The 13,531-nt window shown below is 53.5% G+C and overlaps 1 protein-coding gene across 8 annotated transcripts in view; it reads right to left on the bottom strand.

Annotated features, from left to right (window-relative positions):
- Positions 1-478: 478 nt before the first annotated feature.
- The window catches only part of LTBP2 (latent transforming growth factor beta binding protein 2), a 107,336-nt gene continuing 94,283 nt past the window's right edge, over positions 479-13,531 (bottom strand). For 7 of the 8 annotated variants that reach the window (XM_064512317.1, XM_064512318.1, XM_026120397.2 and 4 more), the window contains 14 exons: positions 12,063-12,185; positions 11,624-11,749; positions 11,405-11,527; positions 11,014-11,145; positions 9,666-9,791; positions 8,503-8,751; positions 8,159-8,350; positions 7,943-8,023; positions 7,232-7,360; positions 6,857-6,997; positions 6,417-6,584; positions 5,578-5,853; positions 5,188-5,337; positions 479-1,455 (listed from right to left, as the gene is read on the bottom strand). In XM_064512317.1, coding sequence (XP_064368387.1) covers positions 1,289-1,455; positions 5,188-5,337; positions 5,578-5,853; positions 6,417-6,584; positions 6,857-6,997; positions 7,232-7,360; positions 7,943-8,023; positions 8,159-8,350; positions 8,503-8,751; positions 9,666-9,791; positions 11,014-11,145; positions 11,405-11,527; positions 11,624-11,749; positions 12,063-12,185 — 2,183 coding nt within the window. In that variant the 3' untranslated portion in view covers positions 479-1,288. The remainder of the gene's footprint in view (positions 1,456-5,187; positions 5,338-5,577; positions 5,854-6,416; positions 6,585-6,856; positions 6,998-7,231; positions 7,361-7,942; positions 8,024-8,158; positions 8,351-8,502; positions 8,752-9,665; positions 9,792-11,013; positions 11,146-11,404; positions 11,528-11,623; positions 11,750-12,062; positions 12,186-13,531) is intronic. The other variant, XM_064512316.1, reaches the window with a different exon arrangement.

Below are 13,531 nucleotides of genomic sequence, written 5' to 3'. Positions count from 1 at the left end.
GTGCAGAAGCTCTCTAAAGACATGATTATTTTTGACACTGCCCTGCTTCCTCCTGCATGGATAAAGGTCTGTATTCTAGCAAGAGCTCCTGAGACCTGTAAAGCAGCTCCCAGACTTTCTCAAGGGCTCTTGCCAACTAGGGGAACGTGGAGACTGTAATGCTTGAACTGCGGCATCCTTGCACATGAATGAGGCAGGGTGTGAGAGGGCCATATGTGCTATGAGCCTGCCTGGGCTGGAGTTGGCTCCTGCAGCTGGCATTGGCTTGAAGGAGATAAGCAAGTATTTGGCCTGGCAAGGTACTCTCCTTTCATCCAGAAGCAAGTGGAGACTAGTTGTCAGCATGAGAGGGGTAGGAATTAGCTTACGTTGGCAAATGGGCCTTGCCAGACTGGACCTCCTGAGAGGACATGGTTCTTGTACCACAGCTGAGGCATTTCCACTTGGCAGAAAGAAGGCAGACACAGTCCTGACAAGCCCCAGTGTCTTGAGCCACAGGGCCCAAAATAAATGTTTTATTTAACAACATGACAGAAGTTCCCAGCAGACTCGCTTAAAAAAAAGTCACCAACAACTTTACAGAAACTAAACTGGAACTGCCCTCCCTCCCACCCACTCAGACAGCACAAGGCACAAAGGCAAAGTGCAGAGGTGAGGATGTGCCTAGGATGGCTGCAGGGAGAGGTGGCTGTGGGGAACCAGCAGGCCTCCAGACCATGTCTCAAGGTCAGGCAGCAGCTTTAGAAAGCTGGGGTTGACCCCCACAATGCTCTGGCCTGGGGCAGGGTGCTTCATGGGGAGCAAGGGGCTGAGCACTCGTGGTGGGGATGAGGCTTGTTGCTGGGTCAGTGCAGCAATGGTGCTTACTTTGTGGGGGGTGGGGGAATGAACCAAATTTCTCTGCATAGTGCGGGAAGGAGACAAGGTCTGTGTGGCAAGGGAAGGTGCCCTGCAAACCTCTGTGGTGGGAAGGGGTGCAAGGGGTGCTGGGAGACCGCAGCCCAAGCAAGGGGAGGCTGGGGAGGACTCTGCTGTGGCAGAAGCAGGAGCTGGTAGTGAGCAGGCCAGGAAGGATGGGGGGCTGCAGAGGCTTGGAGCTCAGCCCTGGCCTGTACACACGCAGGCACCACTGGGAGAGAGGTGTCAGGGAAGCTGTGTGCTTTGGAGGGGAAAGAGTGAAGGGCCTTGAAGTAACCAGAGCCCTAGGGGCCTTTCTCCATGCTGCTGGGTCCCAGGTACAAGAGCAGAGTGCCAGAAGGGAGCACCCTCACCTGCAGCTCTCCTAGAGCTATGCTGCCGCTGGGCTCTGGGCTGTCTGGGGCACACAGTGGTGGGGCTGGGCCAGGGCCACGTAGCCCGGCGAGCAGCGGCAGCGATAGGAGCCCTCTGTGTTCTCGCACGTGCCACCCTGGCACAGAGGCTCAGGGCCGCTCACCTCCTCACACTCATTAATGTCTGTAAGGAGAAGGGATGTGAGCTGGTTTTATGAGGATGCCCTGATCACCCCTCCCCCCCCCCCCGCACAGCAAGCAGTCCCAGCCCCACAGCCAGCATCTCCTCGTGCCCCTGCCAGTCCCATAGCCTTCTCCCCAGCCTCCCCAAGCTTCCCCATGCTCTCCCAGCACCCTCAAGCTGCCACCATGACCCCCAAACCTCCTGCACCCATCACACCAAACTGCACCCCTCTCCCACTCCCCACTCTTGCCCCACTACTCTGTTTAGCACTCTCACAGAGGCCCTTCAGCCCCCTCCCTCGCCAAGTGTGACATTCCTAGCATTTTGCACCCCCAGCATAAGACAGAGCCCCCCCCCCCCCAAGAAATCCACACCAGATAAGGTGCCCCTCAACATGATATGTAGCTGGTGACCACCCAGATGAACACAGACGTTCCCTCTGCTCTGCTAATAAGTTGTGCTACAGCATAAGATCTGGGAGAAAGGCCAATTCCAGCCCTGGAAAATGCCCTTTCCTGATCTGACAAGGCTGGAAGAGGCAGATGATGGTGACCCTGAGAGGCTGATTATCACCTCCAGGACCAGAACACAAAGGAACGTTGCGCTGTGCAAACAAGGGGTTGTTTTATTAATCTGCAAACTATGCCAAAGTGCTCATCCAGCCGGTCTGCCGCTGGGCCAGCTGTTCACAGTGGGGAGACCCACGTGCAGCTGCACTGGCTGCAGAAGATTAGCTCTGCTAAAGGCAGCTTTCCAGGACACCGTGCCTAAACTACCTCGACTTGTGGAGAGGCCACCAGCTGGGCAGATCATCCCTGTCTGTCTCAGAGTCCTTGTTTGCAACTATAGGACCTTCAAATGCCTGCCCAGACCCCAAATTCTCCTCTGGTGAGGTAGATCTGAGCCCTCTGACCACATCCTTCAGCCTCATCCTGAGCAGACTGGCAGTGACTCCAAGACTCAGGGAGGGAGTGTGAAGGATGGAGGGACAGCTGATGGGTTTATCAGTTCACTCAAGTGAGAGCAAAAGACCGAGCAGAGACAGACATCAGCTCAGCACACCCATGAGGCCTTAAGTTACTTTAGCATGGCTGGGGCTCTGCACAGATGGAGCCACCTGCCAAAGAAAGGGAAGCACAGCACTAGGGAGGAAGGTTTGAAGCGAAACCTGCAGGTGTGGCATGAGGAATTATAGCAGCGACAGGAGGGACAAGAAGTAAAAAAGGAGATATGTGAGATGTAAAGACTGGGCAGTAAGGCAGCCTTAGTATGCAACCAAAGCAATGGCTGAACTGGCACTGCAAACTTGGGATAAACTGAAGAACTAGAACATCAGCACAGATGGGACAGGCTTGCTTAGAAGCCCAAGCAGGAAAAGATGTTAGGGAGCAAATCCAAGAGTGGTCCTCAGCACAGCAAGGCTGTCTATGAGGTGCTCTCCGGAGGGCCTCTGCAGGCTGGGAAGTGGTGGGAGGCAGTCTTGTTGGTGTCTCCAGGGAAAGGTAAAAGGGGAAAGAGCAGGCAGGATGTTATGGCTGGGTTGGCTATGGACCACCAAATCAAGAGGAGGAATAGAACAAGGCTATTTTAGAGCAAAAGCATCTGAAAGCCAGAAGCAGTAGAGCTGCTAACAGTGTGTGGCACCAAGCTAGTGAACCTGCTTGCTCAGACAGGGCAGTGGCTTTCAAAGCTGTGCACCCGGAGGGTGGGGGGGACACAGCCATATTGCTCTAAGGGACAGAAGAGTTGGGCAGAGCCAGCCCGTACTGAGGGACAAGGGCAAAGTAGCCCCATATGGAGGAGAGATACAGCAGCATCAGGAACACTTTAAAGTCCTGACTTTAAAGTCAGCAAGGTAAAAAACACAGGTGTGTGACTAAGCACCATCATAGAGGAACTGAAGGGAAAAAAATGAGAATGGCTCCAGTGTAAAATGACTGCTAGTTAGGAGAGGACACAAAATGGCAACAGAAAAAGGCTCTATAAATACATTAGCAGGAAACAATGGAAAAATGTAGGTCTGCTCCTTATCGGAGGAGGAAACAAAAGCCAGACAATGCTGAGCCAGCTAGCATAGCTAACACAGGCTTTGTTCCAGCCAAAATGTTGTTCCAGCCATAAAATGTTCATAGGGACCAAATACAGTGCGGACCATGTTTGAAGTGTTTAAATGATGGCACAGGAGCACAGGCCAGACTGTGGGAGGGAAAGGCAATGTTGTGATGGGCAGGTTCAGAAACTAGTTAGGTAAAATAGTTGCATTCATATTATCAAAAGCCTGCTGAAACTCATCTTCAAATACTTAATGTTACAACAGTCCCTGAAAAGTTAGTGGTTCCCTCTGAGATGGAGGATAAAGGACGTCCCAGAGACTTGAGGAAAGGTAACCCGGGTATCTATCTTCAAAGACAAAGAAGGAAGAATCCAGAATTACAGACCACTCACCCCTACTCACTTCAACATCTAACCACTGAGTGATTAGGTCATAACTCCCCTCTCTCCAAAGGACATTGGGGTCATTAAGCAGCCAGTGTGGATCTGTTAAGGCCTGATTATGTTAAACCAATCTGGTTCCCTTCATTGACCTAACAACTGGCCTCTCAGATAAGGGAGAAAAACTGGGTGTGATATGTCTTGGCCATGGTAAGGATTTCAACACACACTCACATGACACTCTCAAGCAGACTAAGAAAATATGGTCTAGATGAAATTACAGCAATTGCATAAAGGCTTGCAAAGCTGCACTCAAAAGATAATTAGCAAGAGTTGGCTGCTCAAATAAAGGTCATTTAAAATAGAGTCTGCAGGGGTCTGTCCTGACCCCTACTCCATTCACTATTGTCATTAACATGGACAAAGAAGAGTCTGCATGCTTATGAAAAGTGTGTGTGACCTCAAATTGTAAATACTCTGGAGAGGAGACCTAGAGTTCAGACTTACTCTGATAAAGCACAGAAACAGTCCAAAAAATCAACCAGACAAAATTCACTAAAGACAAGTGCAAAGCACCGTGGAAAGGGAAACAGAGTGCACAAATGCAGAATGGGGAATAATGGGTTAGGCAGCTGTTGCGCCCAGCAGCATTTGGGGAAGTAGAGGCCACAGGCTTTGTATGAATAAGTTGCATGATTGTGTCACAAAAGAAAGGTATGCTGGGAGTTGCAGTGAGTGCCATGGCTAAGGATCTGGAATGAGAGGATCTTTGTCCACTCTGCTGAGTGCCCAGGGCCTCGGCTGGCTGGAGGAGCTGCATTGTGAGAAGGTTGGAGACACAATGCAGGGGTGTAGAGAAGATGAATAAGGAAGCTTTAGAGACCATGGCTCATAGGTCAGGGTGCAAAGTACTGGTGAATTTAGAGAAGAGTAAGCAGGGATATAGTAACAGTGGCTGATCATGTACAAGAGAATTTTATGAAGAAGGGCGTGATCAGCTGCTCCCCATGTTCACTAATGCACTAAGATGCACTGATTTAGCTGTCAGCAGGAAAGAGGTAGGCTGAAATACTAGGAGTTCTTCCCAGCTCTGAGGGAATGAAGCACCAGGGAAAGTGGGGAATACTTTTTCTGGATCCTCTGACAACTGTCCCAGCTAACACCAGCAGAGAGCGGCAGCAGCTAAGGGATGCCAAGACCATGTTGCCTTGCAGAGCCCCAGCTCAAGGGACGAGGAAGCAGAGAAGGCCCTGCACCCCCTCTGGGGCTGATATGCTCTCTGCCCCTGCAGCCACTCACCCACGCAGGCCATGCGGGTCATGTCCAGTTGGAAGCCATCAAAGCAGTCACAGGTGTAGCCCTCCCTGACGCGCACACAGCGTCCATTCTCGCAGCCATTGAGAATCCCACACTCTTCAGCCTGCAGCCCCTCGAAGCCCTCATAGCGGCCTGTAGGGTGTCAAGGTGGTGTCAGAGCTGGGTGACCTTCCTCCAGCCCACAGAAGGGATGCCAGGCAAGTGGTGGGATGGTGCTGGTGAGGCTAGAACAAACTCAGAGCAACTGGAAGCGCAGCAGGGAGAGAGAGCTTGCTGCAAACCTGGAGCACCAGGCTAGGGTGGGACCTGCCAGGCAGTTCCATGGATACGCGCTGCATTGGAAGGCACCAGTCTGTGTCTCCCAGTACTCACCAGTTTGGCTGGGCAGGTAGCGGGGCAGGGGCTGCACTGGGCCATGGTGAAGAGGGCTGCCACGAAACTCGTTGTTCGGTTCTCTCCGAGGTGAACCAGCATCAGGGTTTCCATACTCAGACTCCAAGTAATTGTAATAGGGTCCTATATCTGGACTGGTAAGGCCATAGTGGGAATCTTCCAAACTCGGTCCATACTCATACCTAGGCCTTTCTCGGAGATCAGCCTCTCTCTCACTATCTTCACTGGCCCCATTACACAGGAAAGAAAAATCAGCTACAAACCATGAGAGAAAAAGGGTCAGCGAAGCCTGGCTCAAGAGAGGCAGGTCACCTACAGCTGACAAGGGTATGTCCACACTAGGTGAGTAAATCCAGGCCTACATTCAGTAGGAAAAGGCTTCAAAGCTGCATCTTTGCTGATGGGGACCCCTTCTCTGAGGAGACCAGCTCCTGTCTGGGGCCAGGGAGTCCTTGAATGCTGAACCCAGACTCCCAGTGTGCTCACCTCCCAGGCACTGCCACACTTCTAAGTTGAGCAGGACTGGGTTTTGGGAGGCCTGGAGTGGAGCAGGATGGAGCATAGACCCACTCTCCTCTCAAACACCTTGGACTCATTTCAAAACAGTTTTCAGCTATATCCCACCCCACTGTTGCACCTCAGCCCCTGGAGAGGCAGGGGAGCTCACTCAGTCCTTGGGATGGCTTTGGCAATGAGGAAAACGAGAGGAGCCATAGCTGCAGCGATACATGGCCAAACACGGGTGGCACAACCAGCCACAGCCTAGCTTGTCCCCACCTCTGCCATGTGGCTGATGGCCCATGCCTGTGCATGCTCACCGGATGACCTGTGCGGGCAGAGTGCGCAGTTCTGACCCCAGGCTTCACCAAGCCGACAGCAGCATTCTGTGTACGTGGTCTGCTCCTCATGCAGCAGGTCTTGGCAGATATAGTCAGAGACGGTCTGCCAGCAGACATCCAAGTGGATTTCGTACTCATCCAGGGCATCTGAGAGTGACACAAGCAAAGGATGCTGGAAGGTGCAAGGAAGGTGCAATCTCCCATGTCTGGATAGAGACAAACATGTGCCCCATATCCTGCCCTGACTGTCCTGGGCTCCAGACTGGGCCTGGTGCTCACACCCTTCAGCCTGACACTGAGCCCCAACCTACTGCTCCCTCATCGGCAGCCCCTAGGGTTGGACACATCTCTGCAGGCACTCAGCTGCAGGGTGAGATGTTTCGGGTAAAGGTAGGTTGATACGAGGGACTTAGTCTTACCTGCCCTGCTAGAGAGGTTCACACAGCGATTGCCGGTTGCATCCAGCACAAGGGGGAGGCTACAGAAGCAGTGGTAGGAGCCGGCTGTGTTCAGACACTCACCATTGATGCAGTACACTTCATTCTGACACTCATCCTGATCTGTCGATGGACAAGGACAGAGCAACTTTTTAGGCTGGCAAGCATGGGCAACAGGGCCTTACCCCTGCCAAAATGAGGACCCTGGGGGTCTCTGCCACTTCTAGGAAGGTCCCAGGAGGCTGTTAGCCAGACCTGGCCCTATAACACAGACAGCAGGAACAACAAAGAATGCAGCAGCACTGCTGACCCTTCTCACATAGTGTGGGCCCCTTCTGCTCTTTGGGGGCATCTTACCAACACACTCGAGCCTGCTAGAGTCATAGATATAGCCTGTACGGCAGAAGCACTTGTAGCCTGGCACCGTGTTCAAACACTGTCCATTGCGGCAGAATTCAGAGCCGAATATCTCACACTCATCCATATCTGAGAAAGAGATGGAGGGAGAGAGAGATTCTCAGGGACCAGAGCTGTGGAAGCAGGGCATGCTGGACGCTGTGTCTGCAGAAAGCCAGCACAGCATCTTAGCCTGGACCACCAGTGGACCCCAAAGTGAGCCCTCCTCCTCTTCCACCTGCCTTATGCCTGCAAGCAGATGGGGAAGCACCCACAGGTGCAAACATATTTCTGGAAGGTGGAGAACAGAGACTCCTGGAGGTAAAGTGTCTCAGAGCCAGCCACCCACTACGGGATTCAGATCAGCAACCGGAAGGGCAGTGTGTCTTACCGGACCCCAACTCTCATTTGAAATGCGCATGGGAGATTTCTACCGAGAAAGAATCCTTGCCAGCAGTGAGGCAGGACTGGCAGAAGGGGCACTACTGGCTCAGTGATACTGAGAATCTGTGATTTCTCTGGATGGAGGGAAGCAGCCATTTCTTTGAGCAGGATGTCAGCATTCCCTGCCACCACCCTGGGAAGATAGTTCTGTGAATCCATCTCCTTGCAGGGCTTTCCCCACTCCCACCACTCTCCCCTGGAAGAAAGAAGAGAAAATGGTGCTAGTACCTGTGAAAGAGACTTCTCCTAAGAGCAAGTCTTCCTGGGGAACATAACCCTTCCCAAGAGGGCAGATCTCTTCATACTCCACTGGCCAGGAGGCATATGCCAAGGGGAGATGGGAAAAAAGCAAACAGCTCATTAGTGCAACCCAACTGGGAGCTGACAGGCAGAGCACTGGCCCTGCCTGGGCTTGGAAAGGGAGTGGTGAGGCCACAGTCCTACCTGTGCCCAAGATGGGGCAGGGGTACGTCTCACAGCTGTCACCCCAGGCTGCCCCCACAGTACAGCAGCACTCTTCTTTGGTGATGTTCTTGGCCAGGACACTATCACACAGGCTAACATCACTGATGTGGTAGTAACACTGCTTGTGCTCCATGCTGCCAGGGAGATGAGCTGCGCGTCTCTCAGGGCTCTCTAGGGCACAGCAGAGTAGGGATGGGATGGGGTCCTCAGTACCCCACTACAGCATCCCATACACAGGAGGTCCCAGAGCAGACCCATCACTGGCAACCTGGCCTTCCCAGATCCCCACCTCCTTGGGTCCTTCTTCCCAGAAGAAAACTCACCCATGCCTGAGTGGCCTTGTGCAGCCCTGGCAGCTCCCTGTGACGTCCCCAGCTGTATCTCACTCCAAATAGGGCTGCTGTGCTCCTGCCCTAGCTGCATCTCACCCATGGCTGCTCGTGGCTGGCACTCCCCAGCCTCTGTGTTGTACTCCTCATGGTCACTGGGGCACAGGCATAGAAATGATCCCTCCACGTTCTCACAGAGTGCAGTCCCGCACACAGCCACCATCAGCTCACACTCATTCACATCTGCAAAGCAAGGGGCAGTGATGGGTGTCTGCTCACAGAACAAGAGTGGGAGAGCATGGCTGCTCTGTGCACTGGAGAACCCTGTCTCAGCATGGACAGTCTCTGTATGGTCTGCAGTATCAGGTCACCCACCAACAAGGAGATGGAACCCATGGGGGAAGAGCTGGGAGCTCTGTTAACACTGTGACTAGACACAAGACTGGCAAGTGCATCTTGCCCTGCTCCCAGCGGATGCAGGGAGCCTGAACTCCAGCTGCTCTGAGTCATAGGATCATAGGATCATTCAGGTTGGAAGGGACCCCTGTAGGTCTCTAGTCCAACCTCCTGCTCAAAGCAGGGTCAGCAATGAGGTCAAAACAGGTTACTCAGGATTTTACCCAGTCAGGTCTTGAAAAACTCCAAGGATGGAGACTCATGACCTCTCTGGACATCTGTGCCACTGCTTGATTGTCTTCATGGTGAAAAAGTTTCTCCTTATATTCAGTCCTGCCCATTCTCCCTAGGTACCCATTAAAAGACCTCTCTAGCACCTTTGGAGTCTCCAGACACCAAGCAGCTTCCTTCCACCTGCACAGAAAAGGGCTCCATATCCACAGGAAGGCCACCTACTCTTTCATGAAGCCCCATTCCTCTGCAGTTCTAAGGGTCTGGTGTGTTATGGAAACAGGACGGGACAGCTTCTGCCCCCAAGGACTGCCTTGTCTGTGTCTGGGATTCTCCATGCCTGGACACAGACACTGCCCATGCCCTGGGAGCAGTCATATGCTGGAGTCCCTGCTCTGTGAGGGCTGTGGAGCTGACCACACTTGGCCACACTGGCCAAGCATCCACCAATAGCTTCACTGATACACACTGATCTTCGCTGATCCACAGAGCGATCATGGGGGACAGGGCCCCAAGCAAGTGGCTCTCACCGATGCAGTAGTGCCCGGAGGGTGAGCTCTCATAGCCACGGTCACAGAGGCAGCGGAAGGAGCCATCCGAGTTCTCACAGAAGCCATGGCTCCCACACAGCGTCTCATTGGCACATTCATCTATGTCTGCAGGAGAGGGGAGAGCAGGAATCACCCTAGAAACCACCTTTTCCGAGGGACTCCTCCAGCCCATCCACTTCTGCTCTGACCCTGGGGCACAGGGAACAGGGCAGGCATTACCTTGGTGTGAGGGATTGGGCCTAGTTGCCCTGCTCACTCCCTTATCATTACTATGTGTGTTAGAGCAGCTTCCGGCAACACCCAGGGCTGCAGAGAGGCCAAATGGATAGTGGGACTGGATCAGGGTGGGAACAGGAGATGGAAGGGAAGTGCAGGAGGCGGCTGGAAGTGGCAACTGAGGGTAGCAGAGGTCCTTGCAGAGGTGTAAAGGGACACAGAGCCTGGTTCCTACAGCCTCACATCAGTAGCAGATACATGGTTACACCTGAAGTGTGCAGGGCAATTGCACAGGGGTGGGGGTGAGCAGATAGATCTAGGATGATGCCATCCTGCCTCTGACCATGCTGAGCTAGGTCCTTCTCCATGTGCCACAAAGCCAGAGAGTGATCTCTGCCTTGCTCCAGCCAAGAGGGGTTGGACAGTTGTGACCGAGTCCTCTGTCTACAGTCCTCTGGCTGCACCTCGCTCCCGTCCTGCCACTATATCAGGGAGATCTCCCTGGAGCAGCTAGGACAGCCACCTGCCTGCAACTTGCTGCTTCCAAAGCCAGGAGCAGCTCCATATGCTCTGAGTGCTGGCACAGCCTTGAGCCCAGTGGTTGGCAGCAGCTCCTCCTCACCACGGCTTTTCCCGAGCTACAGGGAGCCTTGAAAACCGCAGAAACCCCTTTGCTCTTCTCCCTTTGCTTGGCGCTGGAGCCTGAACTCCAAACCCAGACCCCCCGCCCCCACAGCCTAACACACTGTGGTACCAGCAGCATTTCCCCTCACCCACCCCATCAAGTGACTGGCACAGGCAGTAGATTCAGCAAGCACAGCTTATGGGGGGCTGCAATCCAGCCCCAGCCCTGGAAAGGCTGTAACCTGCACAGGACTGTCCCTGAGAGGGAAAGCAACACAATGCAGTGTCTGTTCCAGATGCCAGGAAGAGAGAAGTCTAGACATTAGCAGGCAGCTCAGCCAGGAAAACAAGCTCTCAGCATTATCTGTCTCCCCACTGGCCACATGCTTCCTCCTCTGTCTCCTCCCCCCACACCCCTGGCAGAGATGTCCTGCAGCCACCTTGTCCCTGCCAGGAGGAGGACAGGGACACTCAGGGCTATACTCACCAATGCAGTCACCCAGGGGGGTCCAGTGGAAACCGGGCTGGCAGCCCATGATACAACGGTAGGAGCCCAGGCTGTTCTGGCACCTCCATGCACCACAGATGGCATCTCCATATTCTTTACACTCATCCACGTCTGCAGGCCAGCACCAAGAAGTTCACAAAGAGGAGTGCAAAGGGACAAGGACAGTCAAATAAGGACCCTGCTAGCCTACTGCAGAGCGTCAACCAGGTTCAATTTGCCAGCGATCCTTAGCTTCTGAGCTACCCCTCTTTAGAAGCCATCAGCAACTTTGGGCATTAGGAACCAGAATGCTCCATCCCTGCACCGGCCAGAGGTTACATCCTTCCCTCTGTGTCCCAGGGGTTTGATCTCCCCCAGGACGAGCTCTCACCTACGCAGTCATCAGTCTCCTGGGAGTGCTTGAACCCATTCTCACACAGACACCTGTAGGAGCCTTCTGTGTTCAGGCACTGGCCTTGCAAGCACCGGGACTTGTCTGCACATTCATCCACATCTGCAAGAGCAGGAAAAATTGTCAGCTTGGCTCTTGCAGCATGGGAGGGGGTGAAGGGCAGGACCTGAGGTATATCTCTTCCATTTGCCAGCTCACCTTGGCAGGTGACTCCACCAGCCGCATTTGAGAAGCCAGAAGCACAAATGCAGAAGTAGGATCCATGACTGTTGAGACACTCACCGTTGGGGCTGCAGATCTCACTGTTCAGGCACTCATTCACATCTGCAGAGGGAGAAGAATCAAAGCCAAGCACTAAGCTCTGGGAAACATCCCTTCCCCAAGCCACATGGATCCTCCCCTCCAGTCCCTTAGAGGCAGCTCTCCAGTGCTCCTGACCCCCTCGGCTTTCTTGCCATTGAGAAAAAGAGACTCTTCCCCATTCATGCTAACCTTGTGTTTGGCCACCCTAGGGGTGTGCCCAGCATGGTGGCACCACCTACTGTGGTACTGGCATCTTCTCTGCCAAGAGAAAAGGGGGATCCATGGGGATGCTGAATGTTGGGGACTCAGAGGGTTATAGGGATGCGACTTGTACCTTCACACATGGTGCCGTTGATGAGCTCGAAGCCAGCCTGGCAGTGGCACTGATAGGAGCCTGGAGTGTTCCTGCACTCTCCCCCCACACACTGAATGGCAGGATCTTCACACTCATTCACGTCTGCCCAAACAGAATGTCACAGCACAGAGTGAGGCCTCAGCTGCAGCCACTACTGGCAAAGATCCCCACCCAGCACAGCCATCACCCAGCAAGGCAGGCTCAGTTTGCCCATCACAGAGGAGGGCAGAGACTCCATGTTGATGAGATGTGAAGAGTCAGCCCAGGCCTTTTACACCCCCACCCCCCCACCCCCACACACACACCCCCACACATGCACCCTGAGGCACTTGGATGAACTGGATCCCAGCCCTGAGCCAAGCACTCACAGACAAACTCAGAGGGTGCTAGCTCCAGTATTCACTTCCACTGGAGCTCTGCTCTGGCTGCCATGATCACCAAAAGCCCCGTGCAGAGCCATAGCTGCTGACAAACCTTCTCTTCAGTCAACTGCACAAGAGCAGACATCAATGCAGCAACCCAGCATCAGCAACACCTTCTCTGGCTCTGTTTTCCTACCTGCCAGACTTGCCTATGATGCCTTTCTATGTAAAGGCAGGGGCCTATATCAGCTCCTACTCAGTTGCAGAGCCTCCCGCAAATCCTCTCACACCAGCTCCCCCCAGGCCTTAGCCAGAGACTGCTGATACTCTGAAGTTTTTGCTCACAACAGAGGACAGAGTTGATGCCTTCCCTCTAATGGAGGGCTGTGCAATGCCAGCAGGCTGCAGTTTCCTGTAGAGCCCATGGTGCATTTGTGCAGGGGGCAAGGGCAGAAGGCAAGTCTCCACACTCAGCCTCAAAGCAGCAATGATGTTCCTCACTCCCACCTTCTGCAGGACAGTTACCTAAAAGGGCTTTGCCCTTCTTTCCAGAAACCATGTGCAAGGCAGAAGGAAGGAGGTACTTCCCTGTAAGGCTGGTGTTCAGACAGCAGAAGACATGCTGGTGGAGAAGGTCCTGCTCTACCATTCTCTCCTGCCAGGAGCTAAAGCACTGAGACTGGCACTCAAGGCAGGGAGCTTCTCTTCCTCTCTGCAGAGCACTGAGAATGCTATAAGCATAAATGATCATTGTTCCCTACCACCTCAGGGCAGGATAGTGCCCAACTGCTCAGTTTTGAAGGGCTGCAAGCAGCAGGGATGCTCTTGCACCCTTTTGGAGATGAACCATAACCTAGTTTATTTATCCCCAAACTATCATGAAACCCTTATCATTCTTCAAATACAAAACCCAGATCCTGAGACAAGGCCACCAGCTGAGGCAGGGAAGAACATGCCATCCTGCCATTGGGTCATTGTGACCCAAACAGCACCAAATCCTGATAAGGAGCCCTTGTGACACAGCCAGGGCAAGGTGGCTGAAAAGGCAGTCATGTGGAGTCCTGGAAAAGGGGGAGGGCAGACAGA

The sequence above is a fragment of the Dromaius novaehollandiae genome, chromosome 5 (genome assembly GCF_036370855.1).
Source record: "Dromaius novaehollandiae isolate bDroNov1 chromosome 5, bDroNov1.hap1, whole genome shotgun sequence".
NCBI lineage: Eukaryota > Metazoa > Chordata > Aves > Casuariiformes > Dromaiidae > Dromaius > Dromaius novaehollandiae.
This window is presented reverse-complemented; position numbering and strand designations above follow the sequence as displayed.